A 21,051-nucleotide genomic window follows, 5' to 3' on the forward strand; every position below is an offset into this window, starting at 1 on the left:
AATAAAAGGAAATTGAGAGTACTGGTCTCTGAAGAACCTGGGTGGGGTTTTGAATGAACCTAAGAGACTGCCCTCCCTCAGCTGAGAATGTCTGCAGTCACAACTGGGACTTGCTCTTCTGGTGTCCCCTTGGGCATGAAGGTGTTCTCTAAAGTTGCCTAAATCCCGACTATTGCAGTCACCAGAACTCTACGCATCACGTCTCCTTTTCTAGGCCTTGCCTCTCAGTGTGGAGCGTTTCCTGACTAACTTTTGGCTGTTCCCAAGGCTGCTCTCTTGAACTTTTTCTCTGGCCACTCCCTATAGGCCGTCCTCAATATATTCATTTTTCTAACAAATTCTTTCTTTCCATTTGACATGCATCTCTGGTCACTAAGTCCCAGAAAGATCCTGCAGCAAACTGTGAATCAATAATAAATGAGCATTTCTAAAATTCATTTAAATACTTTATACTTTCATTGGGATATAACTTACATACCATAAAATTTACCCATTATTCACTTACAATAGTGTACAGTCAATGATTTTTAGTAAATTTATAGTGCTGTGCAACCACTGTTACAACCTAGATTTAGAACATTTCCAAAACCCCATAAAGTTCCTTCATGAGTATTTGCAGTCAATTTCACCTCCAGTTTCAGGCAACTGCTGATCTGATTTCCGTCTCTACAGATTTGCCTTTTCTGATCATATCCTATAAATGGAATCATACAATATATAGTGTTTTGTAACTGGCTTCTTTGACTGAGCACAATGTATTAGAGACTTATCCATACAGCATGTACTTCATTTCTTTTTTCTTTTTAAAATATTATTTATTTATTTTAAAATATTTGTTTATTTATTTATGTATTTATGCCTGCGCCAGGTCTTAGTTGCGGCACAAGGGATCTTCGTTGCAGCATGTGGACCTCTTAGTTGCGGTATGCGGGCTTCTTTAGTTGCAGCATGCGAACTCTTGTTTCGGCATGTATGCGGGATCTAATTCCCTGACCAGGGATTGAACCTGGGTCCCCAGCATTGGGAGCGTGGAATCTTACCCACTGGACCACCAGGGAAGTCCCTTCATTTCTTTTCATGGATGAAAAATAGTCCATTGTATAGATATATTACATTTTGTTTATCTATCATCAGTTTATGGACATTTGGGTTGCTTCCAGCTTTTGGCTATTATGAATAATGCCTCTATGAACATTTATGTACAAGTCTTTGTGTGAATATATATTTTCATTTCTCTTGGGTAGATACCTAGTAGTAGAATTTCTGGGAAATTTGTTTAGGTTATTAAAAAAAAAACTATCAATCTGTTTTACAATGTGGCTCTTCCATTTTACTTTCCTACCAACAAATACATGAAGATTTTCCCACATCTTGTCTACCACTTAGTATAGTCTGTCCTTTTGATTATAGCTCTAGTGGGTATGTAATGCTATCATATTGTGGTTTTAATTTGCATTTATCTAATGACTAATAGTGTTGAGCATCTTTTTTTTTTTTTTTTTTGCGGTACGCGGGCCTCTCACTGCTGTGGCCTCTCCCGTTGCAGAGCACAGGGTCCAGACACGCAGGCTCAGCGTCCATGGCTCACGAGCCCAGCCACTCCGCGGCATGTGAGATCTTCCCAGACCAGGGCACAAACCCGTGTCCCCTGCATCGGCAGGTGGACTCTCAACCACTGTGCCACCAGGGAAGCCCTTGAGCATCTTTTTTTAAGTGCCTTTTACCCATTCATATATCCTCTTTGGTGAAATGTGCATTCTAATATTTCCCCTATTTTTAAATTGGATTGTTAGTCTTCTTATAACTAAGTTATGAGTTCTTTGTATATTTTAGATAAAAGTCCTTTATCAGATATACAATTTGTAATATTTTCTCTCAGTCTGTATCTTGTCTTTTCAACTTATTAATATTATCTTTTGAAGCACACAAGTTTTCATTTTGATAAGGTCCAATTTATCAAATTTTTCTTTTGTGGATTGTGCTTTTGATGTCATATTTAGGAACTCTGGGACTTCCCTGGTGGCGCAGTGGTTAAGAATCTGCCTGCCAATGCAGGGGACATGGGTTCGAGCCCTGGTCCGGGAAGATCCCACATGCCACAGAGCAACTAAGCCCGTGCGCCACAACTACTGAGCCTGCGCCCCTAGAGCCTGCGCTCTGCAACAAGAGAAGCCACTGCAATGAGAAGCCCGTGCACCGCAACAAAGAGTAGCCCCCACTTGCCACAACTAGAGAAAGGCCGTGCGCAGCAACGAAGACCCAACACAGCCAAAAATAAATAAACGAACAAACAGACAAAAACTCTGCCTAGCCTAAGTTCATGAAGATTTTATCTTATGTTTTCTTCTAGAACCTTTATAGTTTTACTTTTAGGTGTAAGATCCATTTTGAATTAATTATTTTGTGTATAGCGTGAGATAAAGGTCTAAGTTAACATTTTTTTTGCATATGGATATCAAATTGTCCCAGCATCATTTGCTGAAAAGATTGTCCCTTCTCTATTGAACTGTTTTGGCTACTTCATTGAAAGTCAATTGATGGGGACTTCCCTGGTGCCGCAGTGGTTAAGAAGCCGCCTGTCAATGCAGGGGACACAGCTTCGATCCCTGGTCTGGGAAGATGCCACATGCCGTGCAGCAACTAAGCCCGTGTGCCACAACTACTGAGCCTGTGCTCTAGAGCCTGTGAGCCATAACTACTGAGTCAGTGTGCCAGAACTACTGAAGCCCGTGCATCTAGAGCCCGTGCTCCGCAACAAGAGAAGCCACTGCAATGAGAAGCCCGTGCACCACAATGAAAAGTAGCCCCCACTTGCTGCAACTAGTGAAAGCCTGAGCAGCAACAAAGACCAATGCAGCCAAAAATAAAGAAAGAAAGAAAGAAAGAAAATCAATTGACCACAAATGTAAGAATTTATTCCTGACTCTCAATACTGTTCGATTAATATATATATCTTTATGCCAATACCGTACTGTCTTGATTACTGTAGGTTTACAGTAAGTTTTGAAAATGGATATTGTAAGTCATCCAGCTTTGTTCTTCTTTTTCAAAAATTGTTTTGGATATTCTATATAAAATTTAGGATCAGCTTGTCTGCTTGTGCCAGAAAGGCTGCTAAGGTTTTGCATACAGTTTATAGATCAATTTGGGCAGAAATTGCAATCGTAACAATATTGATTCTTTCTAGTCCATGAACATGGAGTATCTATCCATTCACTTATATCTCCTACCTATCAACAGAAAGAAAAACTGACAAAATTGAAAAGAGAAATACAGTGCTACAATAATAGATGGAGACTTCAATATCCATTTTCAATAGTGCACAAAAAAACCAGACAGAAGATTTATAATGAAATATAGGCCTTGAACAACCCTATATACCAATTAGAACTAACAGACATATATAGAACACTGTACCCAACAACAGCAGAATACACATTCTTCTCAAGTGCAGATGGACTAGTCTCTAGGATAGAGTATATGTTAGGCTACAACACAAATCTTAATACATTTCAAAAGGCTGAAATCATAAATACATGCAAGGTATCTTTTCTAACCACAATGGAATGAAAGTATAAATCAAAAACAGAAGGAAAACTGGAAATGTATGGAAATTAAACAACATACTCTTAACCAATAGGTCAAAGAAGAAAATACAAGGAAATTAAAAAATATCTTGAGATGAATGGAAACAAAAACACAACATACAAAGCTTATGGGATGCAGAAAAATAGTGCTAAAAGGGAAACTGTAAACATATACATTAAAAAAGAAAAAGAATTTCAAATCAATAATGTAACTGTACACATTAAGTGACTAAAAAAGAAGAAATATCTAAACCCAAAGCTAACAGAAGGAAACAATAAAGATTTGCGCAGAGATAAATGCAATGGAGAACAGATAAACAACAGAAAAATCAATGAAACCAAATTTAGTCTTTCAAATGATCAACAAAACTGACAAATAACTAAAATCAGAAATGAAAGAGGGGACATTACAACTGATACCACAGAAATGAAAAGGCTTATAAGAGAATACTATGAACTGTTGTGAGCCGACAATTTGGATAACCCAGAAGAAATGAATAAATTCCTAGCAACACACAACCTACAAAGACTGAATCATGAAGAAACAGAAAATCTGAACACTCATAATTAGTAAGGAGATTGAATCAGTAATCAAAAATCTCCCAACAAAGAAAAGCCCAGGACCAGATGGTTTCATTGGTAAATCTACTAAACACTTAGAGAAGAATGAATACCAATCCTCTTCAAATTCCTCCCTGATACCTAAGTCAGAGAAAGACACTACAAGAAAAAAAAGTATATATCAATATCCCTTATGAATACTGATGTAAACACCTTCAACAAAATACTAGCAAACAGAGTTCAACAGCACATTAAAAAGACTATACACCATGACCAAGTGGGATTTCATTTTGGAATGTAAGAATGATTCAACATACAAAAATCAGTCAATGTACTATACCACATTAACAGAATGAGGAAGTAGCTCATTCAGATTCAATATAATTATGCATAATTATGAATTATGCATTCATGTCTTCCATTTTGCTATTTGTTCTCTATGTACCACGTGTTTTTTTTCTGTTCCTCTTTTATTGTCTTTTGTTATGTTTAATATTTTTTGTATCCCATTTTAGTTCTTGTGTTAAGTTTTTACTATATTTTTGGTGTTATATCAATGTACCATGAATATCTTTCCATGACGATAGATACAGATTCTGTTCTGGAATTGAGAATAATAAAAACATGCTCTCTATCCCTGAGGGTTCAGTTCTAATAGGGGAGAGACATAAAAATAGATTATTTCAATTCAATTTTAGTAGAGGTTGTATAAGGTACAAACATGGGGCAGGGAAGGCTTCATAGAGGAAGTGATCCCTGAGTTCTGTTTTAAAGGATAAATAGCAATTTTCTAGTTAAGTAAAGAGTAGAAGGATATTCCAAACAGTCAGCATGTGCAAAAACATGAGGAGTTAAAAGTGAGGCATGTTCATGGAACTATCGACAGCTCAATATCCCTAAAACAACAACAAAAAACGCTAACCTAAGCCTTGCAGGAAAAGAGGCTAGAGAGGTGGGCAATGGGAAAGTTATCGAGGTCTAGATCCCCTGATAAGGAGTTTGCAATTTATCCATCAGACTATTTTGAACTGAGAATAATATGATCAGATTCTGAAATAGAACGCTCTCTCTGAAGGATTAGCTGAAAAGAGAAGAAATTGGTGGTGGTGGGTGACTAATTAGAAGATTTTTATAATAATCCAGGACAAAGATGAGATAGTAAAGCAAGATGGCAGGGGAAGTGGAGCAATGGGGATGTTTTAAGCATGTTATCAGGGGTAAATGGAGGCAATTTAGCTTGAGTGGGAAATCAGAATTATTGGTGAGAGCTGACAAAGGCTTTGCAGGGAAAACACTGCCAAATGTTAAATGCAAAGAGCAAGGGGATGAAGAAAGCTAAATGGAGTTTAGAAGTTGAGGGGGTTGGGAATGGGATGGATGACTTAGAGCCTAGGTGAGAGTCTGGCCAAGGATAGAGGGTGAGAACTGGGGCCGTGGGTATGCATGTGTCCTGTAATTCCTCTGTCAGGTGGTTCCCGTGCACATTCCTGGGACAGCATGGAAACCTTTGAGTAATAGAGTGTGAACAACTGTTGTCTGTCTTCAACAGTCCCATCAACTGAGGGCAGGAATTTTTGGAAAAATGTTAGATGAAGGAATGATTCCCTAGAGATAAACTCTGAAAATAAGTGGGTTGAATTCTCTGTGGGCACAGGGGTGGAATCTAAGGCTTTCAAAGTGAAAGCTAATGTTTATGTATAAAATATTTCTGAAGAAATAGATCATAGCAGTTGTTTCTACTGAAGGGAAGTGGATGGCTGGGGAATGGGAAGGGAGGAAGACTTTTCTGTGTATAACTTTTTGTACATTTTGAATTTTGAATAAACTGCATTTAACATCTATTCAAAATAGAAGTTTTAAAACAGGAAGCTGAGGAAATGTATTGGAGAAAAATACTTATCACCCCTTCACACATCTGTATGTATTTTCAGGTGAGACACCCCTGCTTAGACAGCCCTGTTTGTTCCTGTAGGGGAATAAACTAGTTTGCCCCCTACTGTCCTAGGACCACTGCACCTTCTTAAAGTGTACTGAGTCACTTCTCTGCCCTATTTTCAGCTCAGTGAGAGCCACCTTCCTCCCTGATTGGAAGAAGAGACAGAGGAAACCCAGTTCTTGAGGGTTTAATTTAATAGGTTCAATCCCTGTGACAGTATGTCATTCTGAGTGAAATTACCTGGGATAGAGGTAGAGACAGGAAAAGGAGAAAGAAGAGCCCATATTTACAGGAAAAATATACAGTCTAAATTTACAAGCTTAAAAAAGAACATCCATATCCCCTACATTTTAGGGTAGGACTTGGAGCCAGAGTCTCAGAACAGGAAGCCACAGACAACCTCTTTACTGTCAATACCATGAAAGTACAGGTGAAATATTACAGGCTCAGAATCTAGATTTAGGGCTGTAATTTCAGTTCTACCCCTAAGGTTGTGCGACCTTGGTCAAGCGGCTTCCAAAATCTAAGTATCAGTATCCTTTTCTACAAAATTAGCTGATTGGATGTATAGATGAACTCCAAATATTCTTTCAGTTTCCACATCTTATAATTCTAAATCTTAGCTGGGCTTGCCATATAGTTCTGTAGCTTCTCCTAATAGCCATTTCACTACTGGGCTTTCAACATTTGTTTCTTAGCTCTACTTTCAACTTTTAGTTTCGGGAGGTGAAAGCTAGAGGAGGAATAGTAGGAATTGGTGGGTATTCAATCTTTGTGCCTGGGCCACAGGGTAGGAAGCTCTGGTTGTCGTTTCAGCAATTATTCCTTCATAACCTGGTCAATTGGAGATAATTTTGTCTTTTTCTCCCCCCCAATTTCTTTTTCTGAGAACTCTTTTGTCTTCTTCCCTTGCAAACATCACCCTACCCCTAAACTCCTGCTGTTCACTGGCCTATACTCATATATTGATTGTTGTGACTGAATTATAAATATAATGATTATTTCAACAAATAATTGAGCACCTACTATGTACTAGATAAGCAGTTTTCAAACATTTTGGTTTCAGGACCCTTCTATATGCTTAAAAATTATTGAGCCCCCCCCACAAAGCTTTTGTTTACATGGGTTATATCTATAGATATTTACTGAATTAACAAAGTAAAACTGAGAAAAATCTAAGCTATTGATTTTAAAATAGCAACAGTAAACCTATTACATGTTAACAACATAAAAAAAATAAAAAACAACTATATATTCAAAATGAAAAAAGTGAGAGAAGTAGCAATGTTTTACAAATCTGCAAATCTCTTTATGTTAGGCTTAATATAAGACAGCTGGAATCTCGCATGCTTGGTTCTGCATTTAATCTATCACTGTGGGGTTTGCAATAGTTTCCTGGGGCTGCTGTAACAAATTACCTTGGTGGCTCAAAACAACAGAAATGTAATCCCTTATAGTTTTGGAGGCCAGAAGTTCAACATCGGTCTCACTGGTTAGAAATCAAGGTGTGCTCAGGGAAGCACTCCCTCTGGAAGCTCGAGAGGAAAATTCATTCCTGCCTCTTCCAGCTTCTGGTGGCTGCTGGCATTATTTGTGACTACTTGTTCCAATCTCTGCCTCTGTCTTTACATCAATTTCTCCTCTTTTGTGTGTGGTGCCTAATCTCCCTCTACCTCTCTCTTTTTTTTCTTTTTCTATAAATTTATTTATTTTTGGGCTGCGTTGGGTCTTCGTTGCTGCACGCAGGCTTTCTCTAGTTGCGGTGAGTGGGGGCTAACTTTGTTGTGGTGCAGGGGCTTCTCATTGTGCTGGCTTCTCTTGTTGCGGAGCACGGACTCTAGGTGCGCAGGCTTCAGTAGTTGTGGCATGTGGGCTCATTAGTTGTGGCTTGCGGGCTCTAGAGCTCAGGCTCAGCAGTTGTGGTGCATGGGCTTAGTTGCTCCGTGGCATGTGGGATCTTCCTGGGCCAGGGCTCAAACCCGTGTCCCTTGCATTGGCAGGCAGACTCTCAACCACTGTGCCACCAGGGAAGCCCTGCCTCTCTCTTATAACAACATTTATGATGTCACTTAGGGACCACTGGGATAATCCAGGATAACTTCTTTATTGCAAGATCCTTAATTTAATCACATCTGTGCAAGTTTTACTATATAAGATAACATTCACAAAGTCCAAAGATTAGGATATGACCATATCCTTGGGAGACAGTACCAGCCTACCACAGGTTGGTATGTTGTTTGAAGTTTATGCAGAAAACCTGGTCTCACACAGATATGTAGTTCAGGAAAAAACAGTATTTTAATAGCCTTTTCAAATAATTGTGGATGTTCTTCTTTGATACCATACCAAAACTCAACAAGCAGTAGTTTCTTAAAGGTTTGTTGCAATTTTAAATTATATCAGTGAACTTTTTGTATAGGGTTACATTAAAATCATTGGTCTATATTCATTTTAAATAGATCTTCAGTCCATGCATAATTTTATAACATCATGCATTGATCATTTGGAAAATATTGTTTCATTGAGTTATACAGATCTTCTGAATACTGATACTTTTAATTATACGCTATCAAAAAATAACATTCATTAATATCACCACTGATCTTGTCAGAACAGTTCTTACATATTAGAGATTACCAGACTCCTGGTAGCAGATACACATTTTTCAAAATTCCAATTTACTCTTGAAAGTTTGAATTTTATTAGTGGTAATGAATACTGTCAGTTATTTCTCTTGAGGCAACAGACTCACTGCTCATTTTCAAGAAAGCCATTGTTTGTTAATCATTATTTCAATTAAAGTTGTATTCCATGAAGAAAAGTGGCTGGTTCAGCTTTCAAGTCAAACTGCACCAGTGCTTTTCCTTGAGAAACCTTGGTTACATGTCAGAACTGCTTTATGTGTACTCCCCATTTTGTCACACACAGTATTTAAAAGAAATGTACTCAAGGGTTGATATTTAATAAAATTAAAAATTCTTACTGCTTCATTAAAGATATTCTTTTGTGAAACTGGCTTTTTTTAAAAATGTGAGTGTCAGTGGTGAAGAGTACAGTTGGGAGCCTCTGCCTTGATTTGTGCCAAGATGCCAGCAGTTTTGCCCACTATTGCTTTTATACAATTAGTGCAAATATCAGCACAGTTGTTCCAGAATAAACTATGAGATTAAAAAAAATTGTACAATGTTTTATTTCAGCATCACTTTAGTTTATTGCCAGGCATTTATATAGATCTTCAAGTATTAGCTGGTGCTGCCACCTGACAGATACAAGCAAAGCAACAAGACTAGCTACATCTATAATTATATAATTTTTGTCCATCTTAAAGACAGTATAATTCTGCAGATAGGATATTCACCCAGTCTTTATGTTTGCAACGGAATTTCTAATTTGGTGAGTTACTGCATCTTTGGAAAACAGCACTGCCATGATTTCTTTGACTGATTTTTCATCTAGCAGACATTCACTCAGTAATGTACAGGCTTTATTAGTCTTTCAGCTATCGTATGCCCTTCTCCAGCCAGTGCAATACAATAATTTAACCTGTAAAATGCTTCAGCTGGTTTTTCATTTCTACTTTGAAAAGTGGTAACAAAAAAAGCTTTGGCTTTTAAAGAGGTTATCATTTTAATTTTTTATTGTTTTCTAATTTTTAATTTTTTTTAGGTTATCATATTTTAAATATTCAATTTTCTTTAAACTCTGAATGATTGGTCTCAAAATGATGCCTCAACCTACCTGGCACCATAATAGTGCTTGAAAATATTCTGTTGAATAAGACAAAATAAGGTAAATCATTAACATCTCTGGGCTTCCCTGGTGGTGCAGTGGTTAAGAGTCCGCCTGCCAATGCAGGGGATACGGGTTCGTGCCCCAGTCCGGGAAGATCCCATATGCTGTGGAGCGGCTCGGCCCGTGAGCCATGGCTGCTGAGCCTGCGCATCCGGAGCCTGTGCTCCGCAACGGGAGAGGCCACAGCAGTGAGAGGCCCGCGTACCACAAAAAAAAAAAAAAAAAAAAAAAAAAAAAATCATTAACATCTCTAACATCGAGGAAAAGAAATAAGCTTTTGTCACATTTTCCTTTCTTATTTACAGTTTCACCCAGATTATTCCCTTTACCTGACTCAGAATCCTCTGATATTGATGTCAATATCATATTTTTCAGCATCTTTAGATGTGGGAGATTGAGAAAGCAGGTCTTCTAATCTCCCTCTTGTGAATCAATGAAAGAATCTAAAATAAAAAAAAATTATAAACAAAATTTTATTTTAGAATAAAAGATTAAATTCTAAAAAGTAACAGTTTTAGAAAAAATTTAAATATTTAGAAAAGTTTTCAATAAATTAAAAATATTCTTGCAAAACAAGTAAACAAAATGAACTTTTTTCTTGTGTTTCTACACAGGCACAAGGAGAATTTAGGGATTTCAAAATACCATTTATTAGATGATTAAATGAGGAGAGATAAGTATGAATGAATGTTGACAAAATTCTTTCTTAGGGAGAAATGGAAACTTTTATTTGAGCCAACTGAGGATTACAACCTGGGAGACAGTCTCTCAGAGAGCTCTCAGAACTGTTCTGAAGAGGTAGAGGGGGACGCCAGTAGTATATGTGACTTTGGCGTAGGGGTATGTGCAATCAAGCATTCATTCACCTTGGTAGAAAGTTACTGCTATTTCCGAGGAACAGATATATTAGTTAATGGTTTTAGTGCTTTTCTAAGTATAAGAAGATGCTGGGTTCATAAAATTTTCTCCTAAAAATATCTAACTATCTGAGGGCCAGTTCTGTCAGTTTTCCAGAGCACGAAGTGCCTCATGCTGAATTCTTTTCAGGGTATATTGTAGGTCAGCAACTACAGCGGTTGATGACTTTATTTTTGTATAACTGGATGATAGGTAACATTCTTTATTTTACAATCCCTTCCCTTTTGGTCTTACTTTTGACTAAGGTTTGGGAGTCATTTCATGACCAATTTGTCCCATGGTGCTAGGAATGCTCATTCCCAGGTCAGACAAGGATTTCATTGATATGCTCCTCACTGTGCTATTACTGGACTAGGCCCTGTTAACAGTAATCAAAAGCCTCTGTACTGCCTGTCTTACTAGTCTGCTACGGTCCAGGAAACGGTTCCATCTTGTTGCTTCTTCCCATATTTGGAGTTACACTAGTAAGATCATTGATCTTATAGGACTATATATTTGACCAATAGTTTCAAATCACCTAATCATCATTAATTTTATCTGAGGCTCAGCCACACATTTGGTGATGCAAAAAAACAATAATCTTATAAAATACGTGGAATACAAGTAATGTTCTAAGTAAATATTTAAGCTAAGAACTTCCACTAGGTGTGGCCCAGTATCTCCCCAGGTTATCTGACCAGCCTGTTGTGCACCACCCACTATCTTTAAGGGAAATGATATACTGGCATTGTACATAAAGTCCACCAAAGTTGTCTGCACATACAAGGTGAGTGGTGGAGCATTGTGACCCCTTACAGGATTGAGGAATGTTATCTTCTAAGAGTTACATGGCTGGAGCCAGAAGAAGGAAAACTGATCTTTACGGCTGAGCAGATACTTCTGCCATTGGGGAAGTCTGGTTAATGCATGATGCAGATGCACAATGAACACTAGAGGGGAGAGAGGAGGCCCAAATGGGCGGAGAAAAATTTTATGTCTAAATTTCTCATCTTGCCTTAAAATATGAATTTTTATTTCATCATAAAGATAGCTTGTAAGAACACACTAGAAGTACTGAGGACAAACTGAGTTAAACTCTGAAAACTTATATCCTAAACCTTAGACGAATCTATAAAATACAAGAGTAGTACTCAAGCACACACTTCATCAGTCAGTTGAGAGGTTCTAAGTCCTCTATCTTGAAAACTTCTGTATATGCTCTGGAGAGGATAAGAGTGAAAACAACAAATAACATTTAAGTAATATTATGAATATAATTTTGACTTCCTGGATCCTTTGTTAGGATCTCCTTCAGAACTCACCAGACCACATTCTCAAAAGCACTGCACTAGATTCTGTTCTAGATGGAAGTTGAGGTGACAGCAATGAATAAGACAGAGAGATACATATTTATGTAGTGGCAACTGCCATCAGTTCTAGAATGGAAAAGAACACAGCGTTGTGAGAGGATAGGACTGCGACCTGCTGGGCAGGAGCAGGGGGTCTGGGGGGCGCGGGGCTGGCCAACCGACCACTTCCCCTTCCTGGCTGCCTCCCCAAACCCCAGGAGAAGGGGGGCGGAGGGGAAGAGACAGTGGCCAAGAGTCCCCCGTACGCGGCGGGCGCTGAACCCAGTAGGTTGAATCCACAGGACTGCCGCGCCGTCATTCAGCACCACCAGGGTCCCCGGCACCGCCAGGGCCAGGGCCGCGCGTGGCGCCGGGGCCCAGCATCGATTCCGCCCCTCCGAGTGCGGCCGAGGGAGGTGGGCGGATTGCCGGTGGTCCCCCAGACAGTGAGAGGCCGCCGAGAGAGGGCCAGGAATGGCCACCTCCCCGTGCGGTCTCGGGCAGCGCGGAGGCGGCCAAAGGGAAAGGGAGACTTTTGCGGCCGAAGTATAAGAGAGACAGACGGCAGCGGCTACCTCAGGAGGACCCAGAGAAGCTCGGGACGCAGGGGTTGCCGTCGAAACCGTGAGCGTCCGGCCCTCCTGCGCCTCCACAGGAGGACCACGTCCACACAGGCTTGGCGCGCTGTCTTTCGCTTGCGGACTCTCGCGCCCTCCAGTGGCGTCTCTCTAGAACGACACTGTGCTTGTCCGCGCAGAACGCGAATAAAGATTTCTTTTTCAGACAAACAGGAAGTGCCTACGGTGGCCGGGGAGGCGGCGGGGCAGGGCCTGGGTATGAGGCCGGGCGGTGAGCGGAGCGCGGGTGGCGGCGGCGGCTGCGATGAGCGACATTGTGGAGAAGACGCTGACGGCGCTGCCGGGACTCTTCTTGCAGAACCAGTCGGCTAGCGGGCCCGCGGCCGCCAAGGCGTCCTTCTCCTCCCGACTGGGCGGCCTGGTCCGCGGCATCACCGCTCTCACCTCCAAGCACGTAGGTGTTTTCCGGGCCGGGAGGTCAGGGGCGCCTCGGGGAGGCCCCCTCGCTGGGAGGCTCCGGTCCGGCGGCGAGCCTCCGGGGCTGGCCATGAGGCGTGTGTGTCTGTCGGTCCTGGCGTCTGTCCGGAAGCGTCACTTTGCTGCCCGGACTGACAGCTGGGAGGCCGGGTTTTTACGGTTGGCCCTGACACTGACTCATTATTATCTGGGGCAGATATCTTTAATCTTTGAGCCTCCGTGTGTTTCTTGAACGTTGACGTAACGGAGTACCAATACATATTTCATAGGTTGTTTCGAGAGTTAGATGAGACATTGAGCGTGTGAAACTACCAGGTGCCATGGAAATGTCAGCATTATTCTTCTAAAAAGTTTCTTTCGCACTCGGGTTCTTTCTGGCTCCCGGTTCTTTCAACTGCTAGATGTCATACACTAAAACAGACCCTGCCATTTGAACCTGTTGTTCAGTATATTTGGGGAGCTTGAGGTTCTTAGGTTAGACCTACGGGTTGGGCAAAGAAAAAGCATAATTCTCCCCAAATGCACTATTTGCTGAGTAAGTCTCTGCCTCAGATGGGCTTTGAAAACGAGCAGTTATAATGGAAGTTTTTAAGTTCCCACAGACTTTTCAAAGCTTCAAGGATTTTGTATCTTAAAAAAAGATCATGTGGTAGGTCAAAATCTGTTCAAAAGATATTTGTGGAAGAGACTATGTGTTAGACCCTAAAGAAACAGTGTAAAACACATTTCCTTTTCCCAAGGAATTGGTCCTTCATCTTGGGCTTAAGACAGCTGTAAGCAGTATACAATGAAATATGTGTCAGGAGAGAAGAAAAGACAAAGAGAGAAGGTTTTTCTTCAAAGTGCTCTTTGGGTTTAAAAACGTTCTTTTTAAACTGAAATAAGATGATGTACTGGGGAGGATCTGCTTCATATTCAAAAATCACAAAAAAACAATTATTTGTAGACTTGATATTGCTTGTCTTAAAATTTTGTCCTTTGCTAGTTTTTATGAAGTGGCTGAATGAAATAAAATACTTTTTTTTTTTTTTTTTTTTTTTTTTTGCGGTACGCGGGCCTCTCACTGTTGTGGCCTCTCCCGTTGCGGAGCACAGGCTCAGCGGCCATGGCTCATGGGCCCAGCCGCTCCGCGGCACGTGGGATCTTCCCGGGCCGGGGCACAAGCCCGTGTCCCCTGCATCGGCAGGTGGACTCTCAACCACTGCGCCACCAGGGAAGCCCAATACTTTTGGTTTTAAACTGCAGTTTGAAACTGTGCATAAGGTATCTAAATGTAGCTGTACTTCACTAGCATTGTTAATTCTTGGTTAGTCACCTAATGGGCACCTACTAATTCAATGTGTAATTTAAAGATAGCATGATATTCGTCAAAATTGGGGTCAATTTTCAAGTGCTTAAGGAGGTGAAATACAATGCAGACAGTAGAAGTAACCATATTAGTGTATTTATTCTGTGTGTGTGAAAGAGAGATGGAAAGTGAGGGAAAGGATGCAAAGAATAAGGAAAAAAGGATAGGGAAGAAGAGTATAGTTTAAGGGGAAAAGAACACTTTCTGTTTCTGCCTTCTTACCCTGTTTCTGTATTCCATGAAGAAGGAGAAGGTGTGAGAACCTTATTCTGGGCCACTACATAAAGAATTGCTTTTCTACTTTCTCTCCACTGTTAATTTTTTTTAAAAAAGGTTTTCTGCTAACCCGTCCTTAAGGGGACAGTAACTGAGTGAAGAAAAGAGGAATGGTGAGTTAGCATGAAAATATTTATTCTTTCCAGGAATGATTCTGAGAGTTGGAGAAATGCCTGTAGGCAAATCTTAAGTGCATAATTTTTGTAACTCTCCTTTAAAATAATGTATCTTTTTTATTGAAAATATTATAAGTTATATTTTTCCCTTTAAAAATACTGTTACAGTTTAAAAAGATGGTTATTCATGCATTCAAATATTTTCATTTTTTCAGGAGGAAGAGAAATTAATCCAGCAGGAACTGAGTAATCTGAAAGCAACTGTTTCTGCTCCTACTACAACTCTGGTAAGTTTGCATAGTCAGTGCCAGCACATTTTGAATTTGAAATCTGTTCCACTGTGGACTCAGTAGTGGCATTAATTGATCAGTTGCTAAAATCTAATTTATCACAGTCAAGATCAGTTATGGATGGTAACAAGTCAGACATTAATTTTAGCCTTTTATTGCTGACTGGCTGCACCAGAGCAAGACTTGCTTGACTGTTGTCAGTTCAGTGCCAACATGATGATAGTTACATAAATGTGGGACTCCTGGGACCCCAAGGCTGATCCTGTTGTTTTAATGTTGTGCACTGGGAGAAGGTTAGGACACATCATTTAAAATAATATTTTCAGGGGACTTCACAGGTGGCTCAGTGGTTGGGAGTCTGCCTGCTAATGCAGGGGACATGGGTTCCGTCCCTGGTCCGGGAGGATCCCACATGCCATGGAGCAGCTAAGCCCAAGCACCACAACTACTGAGCCCGTGCGCCACAGCTACTGAGGCCCGCGTGTCTTAGAGCCTGCACACCGCAACTACTGAGCCCACCTGCTCTAGGGCCCACGTGCTGCAACTACTGAGCCCGCGTGCTGCAGCTACTGAAGCCTGCGCTCCTAGAGCCTGTGCTCTGCAACAAGAGAAGCCATTGCAATGAGAAGCCTGCGCACCGCATCAAAGAGTAGCCCCCACTCGCTGCAACTAGAGAAAGCCCGCGCACAGCAACAAAGACCCAACGCAGCCAAAAAAAAAAAAAAAAAGTAAAAAATAAAATAGTATTTTCAGACCTGAGTTGATATATTGTAAATCTCTCATTTTACTGTTACATCTTGGAATATAGGTTGGCTGACAAGGTAGAAAAGTGATTTTCTTGCTGTAAAACTGAGTATATTGCACAATAGCTAAATCAGGATCTAGTTTTTAAAAAACTTGGTTCCATATAATTTGATTTTCAAACAGCATTCATTCAGCAACTATTTAAGCTGTGACCACCATATGCAGACCACTGTAGGACTGTGGGACTGTCCCTACATAGTTAGATTAAGGCCTACTTTTTTTTTCTTTTAATTTTTATGTGGTTTCAGATAATGAGATTTTTCCAAGCAACGTTTATTCAGGAAATATTTTGTGAGTGCCTTCTTTGTGTAAGTTGCTGTGGAATACACTTCTAATAAAAATATTGTGGTGATCATTTTGCATGAATACATGATTATGTATGTGAATAACACTTGTAAAGTCTGAGAGAATGTATATATTTCCTTTTATGGTCATAATAATATGTGGACAAATGAAACTCCAAACATAGTTAATGGGATTTATGCATGTATATGTATGTGTATGTATAGATATGTATATGTTTTTATGTGTATGTATAAAATCACTGTGTGTTATGATACTTGATAGAAATGTTACAGAGAAATGGCTTCTCTCTTTTCATTTAGTTTGATTTCCATTTTCTATAATTGGCATCAGTAAATACAGTTTTCATGTTACCAGGCATAAACCTGGTGTTGACAGAATTAAGATAAGTAGGTAGAAGTTAGGGAGCCAGAGTTTGAAGGAAGATTTTATAATATTTATGGCCATCCAGCTCTGGGCATACTTTACAGAATAGTCTGTCCCTGAGGTGGTCATGTAGAAGTTGGATTATAATTTGTTAAAGAAATCTTTTAGAGTGAATTCCTGCATTGGGAAAAGCATTTGCTTCTCCAAAAATAAGAGAATAATAATGTAAATGCAATAGAATTTTACTTAAAGTCCATAATGACTTTTGAAAAACTATGAGATAAAATGTTACAAAGTCAGGGTTGATACTTAATGGCTTAAATGAACACTTTCACTCATTGATGTAGAAGCCTTTGAAGAGGCTTCCAGTATACTTTAAGCTTGTTTTCTCAGTGTTTAGTAGTTTTAATTAATGTGCTGATGGATTAACTTTTATTAAACACAAGGGACCTAAATTAAATCATTAAACATTATTCCCTTAAGATTTTCCTATGGTTTATTTTTAAACTCTTCATATTTACATGTATATGTGTGTGTATATATATATATATAGATATATATCTTTAAAATCTACTCTCTGTATATAATATATATGAAATATTAAATGTTATTCTTTAAAACATTTTATTTTACTGTTTCTTAAGCATTTTGTGATTCAGTAATCCTATAATATATCAACCTAATTAATTTTTAGATATTAAAATAGTCTGAGCTTTTCTTATTTTGAAACACATTTATATTTTAAATTGTTGATTAAAATTTGCTATAAATATTGATGCAGATATTCTCATACTAAGAAAACAGGTTTATAGAATCTCTTAAAACAAGTTATTAGCTCGTGTTGTAAATATTGAAAGATCCAGTTAAGGTAAATATTGGAATGATTATACCATTAATGAAATCATAATAGTTGTGAGAATTGTTGAAAAAGTAATGCTTATAAAACAAACTATCGCCTATTATAATTTAGCACAGTAATTCTGAAGAAACTCCAGGTGCAATTTAGTCTTTAAATGTGAAAAATATTTTCATTACAGAAATTATTACCAACTTGTGGGAACTCTATGGATGCTTTCATTTGACAAAGTATATTAAAATGATGTGCTACATTCTAGAAGCCACGTTAGGGTACCACGAGTGAAATTTTGTCTGAGGACCATGTGTGTCACATTATAACCAAATTTTATGCGAGGGACACCTAGAATTAGAAATAGCTACGTTTGATTTATTTTGTATTGTTGCCAGTAACAAAATATTGAGATAATTTTACTAAAATGTGTACTGTTGGTAGTTAAATTTGGGAGAAACTCTTTATTTATAAAGTCTGACTTTGGGTGATTAATTTATATATGTTATTTCTTCAGTGCCAGGATTAAAGAACTCTCCTATTAAATGATTACAACATACTAAAAAAAACGTCAAAGGATTCTATTTATTTATACTGTTACTGGATATTTTGTTTTTCAGAAAATGATGAAGGAATGTATGGTGAGACTTATTTATTGTGAAATGCTTGGATATGATGCTTCCTTTGGTTACATACATGCAATCAAGTTGGCACAACAAGGAAACCTTTTAGAAAAAAGAGTAGGTATGTATGTGTTTAAGACTTTTGCACTTAATGTTGTCCTTAAAGTTCTGGCTATTATATAAAGTGAATGGTGGCAGGTGTGTAGTATGCTTTTAGAACACTGCCTTGTGATTTCCAAAGCTTTAAAAGATAACACTTCAAAAACTCACAGCCTAAAATGGAATCAATTTTCCTGATTCATAGCGTTTTGGAGTTATAGAAAAGACGAAAAATTGCCTGTTCTTGTGATGGTGGTTAGATGACTTTGTCAAAATTCATTGAACTATATACTTAAAAGGGTGAATTTTCTTATATGTAAATTATACCTCAGTAAAGCTGATTTTAAAAGGTCTGTATAACCTCATCAGTTTAATGATAAGGGATGATTTTTTTTTAATAGATAAAAACTGAAATTGACTTGAATAATTTTCGATGTCCTGCTCCTAGTTTCACAATTGTTAACTATGAGGATTTGAGGTATCTTTTAAAAAATTTTGTTTCTATAATCAACGTTTAAGTCTATTAGGAAAACAAGGACTTAAATCTTGTATTCATATATGTACAGCTTTATATCAGAAACTTAAGAAGGAAGCACTTTGGAATACTATAGGAGTAGAACATGTTCTTTATTCAAATAAGTTGATAGTGTCATGTTGTCAGGGACCAACATTCTTCTCAAGTTATATTGACCTGTGCTGTCAGATGATGGGTACGGCGTGGGAGATGTCTTGGTAAAGACTCTGAGACTATATGAACACAGCATTCCACTTGTTGAATCTCACTCCACCGAAAATACTCTTTTGTCTTCTAGATTTGTTACATTCTTCCCTCCAAGTAGAGTGTTCTCTGGCATCCTGTCTCTCCCTTTCTGTATTCCAAACCAAGTTTTAACTCTTCTGTGATCTCTCAGGTGGCTCCTACCATCTGTTGTCTTATGGTGTTTGTCTTTTCATGTCTTTTCCAAACTAATTCTGAGATCCCTAACAACAGGAAATTTAGAAAACAATAGATAGTCTATACTTTGTACATCTGTTGCTGTATTTTGCTTTTTAGACTTTCATGTAATTTTTCCATTTTCAATTAAATTTTATTTTTATTATTTTATTGGTTTTTTTGGCCACGCCACACGGCTTGTGGGATCTTAGTTCCCCGACCAGGGGTTGAACCCAGGCCGTGGCAGTGAAAGCACTGAGTCCTAACCACTGGATCGCCAGGGAATTCCCTAAATGTTATTTTTAAAATATGTAAAAATTACATATGTAATTTGTAATTTATACATGGTCCAAAAGTTAAGACCTGATAAAAAGGTATAGTCAGAGAAATTTCATTTTTATCTCTAACCCCTCTACCAGCTTTGCCCTTTACCCCATGGGTAACTATTTTCATTAGTTTCTGATTAATCTTTCCATTGTTTCATTTTGAAAAAACAAGCAAATTCATGAATACACACTCAAATACTGTCTCTTACACAGAAGATAGCATGCTACAGAGATTACTCCGCACCTTGTTTTGACATCTTTATACTTTTAAACAATTGCATAGTTTTCAGTGGGTGGATGGATGTACTGTAGTATTTTCATCTAGGTCCCTATTGGTGGGTATATGGGTAGTTTTTATTTTTTTCTCTAATAAATAATATTGCAGTGAAGGACCTTGTATGTGGGTTATTTCATAGTTACAGTGACTAAGGAAACCTCACAGTCATTTTTACTGAGATTCATGATCTTCCTTAGGAAAGTATTTTATTGACACCTAGAAAGATGTGTATGTGGGTATCAGATATTCTTTATGTGTGCTAATGAGTGGAAGTTTTTTTTAAGATAGCATTTAAATTTTTTATGCCTTTACTCCAGTACCGTTGCCTCATCTACTCTCCTGAGATTTCTAAGGCTAGCTTTGGTGCTTTCTCTGATGGATAATGCATTCTTATTTTTCACATGAATACTGCTGAGTAAATAAATCTCAGTACCCACTAAGTCAGGAATTACGTTAGGTGCTTTATCTTGTGAGATGTTATTTCGTTTGACAGAGGAGAAAACTGAAGCTCAGAAAGGTCAAGTCAATTTTCCAAGGTCATAGAGCTACTAAAGAGTGAAGCCAGAATATAAACCCAAGTTTCTATGAGTCAAAGCCTGTATTCCTATCCTGTACCTCAGTCTTAGTCATATCAAATGTATTCTATAATCATAGTTGTTATTCTTTGTTTTCCTGAAACCTTTAAAATTTTTTGAATCACAGAATATCTTTTTCCCTGTTTCCTGATTATCAAAACAGTTTCCTTGTTTTCCCTGATTGTCAAAATAGGATATTCTTTTTAACAGATAGAATTAAGATTTCATAAGGTTTTGAGGTGGTCTTCGGATTAGTTTGTTGATCTTAGTTCTTGTATCTTGATATTGGTGACTTGAGAGGGGGTGATATCTTAGCTGAACAGATGTAATCTGATAAGACCTAATTTCTGCTTTAAATGCTGTCTAGGGTTTTTCTCTTTCCTGGTCCTGGTTTGTTCTTTTTTGTCTCTCCTGATTGTGGGAGTGATAGCTCTGCTCCTCTGACCTTCAGTGAAGATGTTGCAGTGGATCATGCTGCTACTCCTTGGTTATGAGAACAGGAAATTTTTAACAGTTTTCCCATCTTCCCCAACAGACGCATTATGGATGCTGGGTAGTAATAGGGATAGTTAACACTAGAATTCCTAATAAAAAGGCTGGAAGAATTGAGAAGAATGAAAAACAATGGGGATGGGAGTCAGGGAATAAGGTCTTAAAGTAGACTGTGTGAGAGGCAGAATAACATAGGGG

General features: G+C 38.5%; 1 protein-coding gene and 1 long non-coding RNA gene across 5 annotated transcripts in view; one reads left to right on the top strand and one right to left on the bottom strand.

Annotated features, from left to right (window-relative positions):
* LOC132520927 (uncharacterized) overlaps nucleotides 1-12,861 on the bottom strand; it is a 58,656-nt gene extending 45,795 nt beyond the window's left edge. Inside the window, exons 1-2 of the long non-coding RNA XR_009540656.1 lie at nucleotides 12,698-12,861; nucleotides 10,206-10,319 (exon numbers count right to left, since the gene is read on the bottom strand). This is a non-coding gene — a long non-coding RNA (uncharacterized LOC132520927). The remainder of the gene's footprint in view (nucleotides 1-10,205; nucleotides 10,320-12,697) is intronic.
* Nucleotides 12,862-12,951: 90 nt separating this feature from the next.
* The window catches only part of AP4E1 (adaptor related protein complex 4 subunit epsilon 1), a 94,338-nt gene continuing 86,238 nt past the window's right edge, over nucleotides 12,952-21,051 (top strand). For all 4 annotated transcript variants that reach the window (XM_060149827.1, XM_060149836.1, XM_060149846.1 and 1 more), the window contains exons 1-3: nucleotides 12,952-13,154; nucleotides 15,133-15,204; nucleotides 18,148-18,271. In XM_060149827.1, the coding sequence (XP_060005810.1) occupies nucleotides 13,005-13,154; nucleotides 15,133-15,204; nucleotides 18,148-18,271 (346 nt within the window). In that variant the 5' untranslated portion in view covers nucleotides 12,952-13,004. The remainder of the gene's footprint in view (nucleotides 13,155-15,132; nucleotides 15,205-18,147; nucleotides 18,272-21,051) is intronic.

The sequence above is a fragment of the Lagenorhynchus albirostris genome, chromosome 1, assembly GCF_949774975.1.
Source record: "Lagenorhynchus albirostris chromosome 1, mLagAlb1.1, whole genome shotgun sequence".
NCBI classification, from domain to species: domain Eukaryota; kingdom Metazoa; phylum Chordata; class Mammalia; order Artiodactyla; family Delphinidae; genus Lagenorhynchus; species Lagenorhynchus albirostris.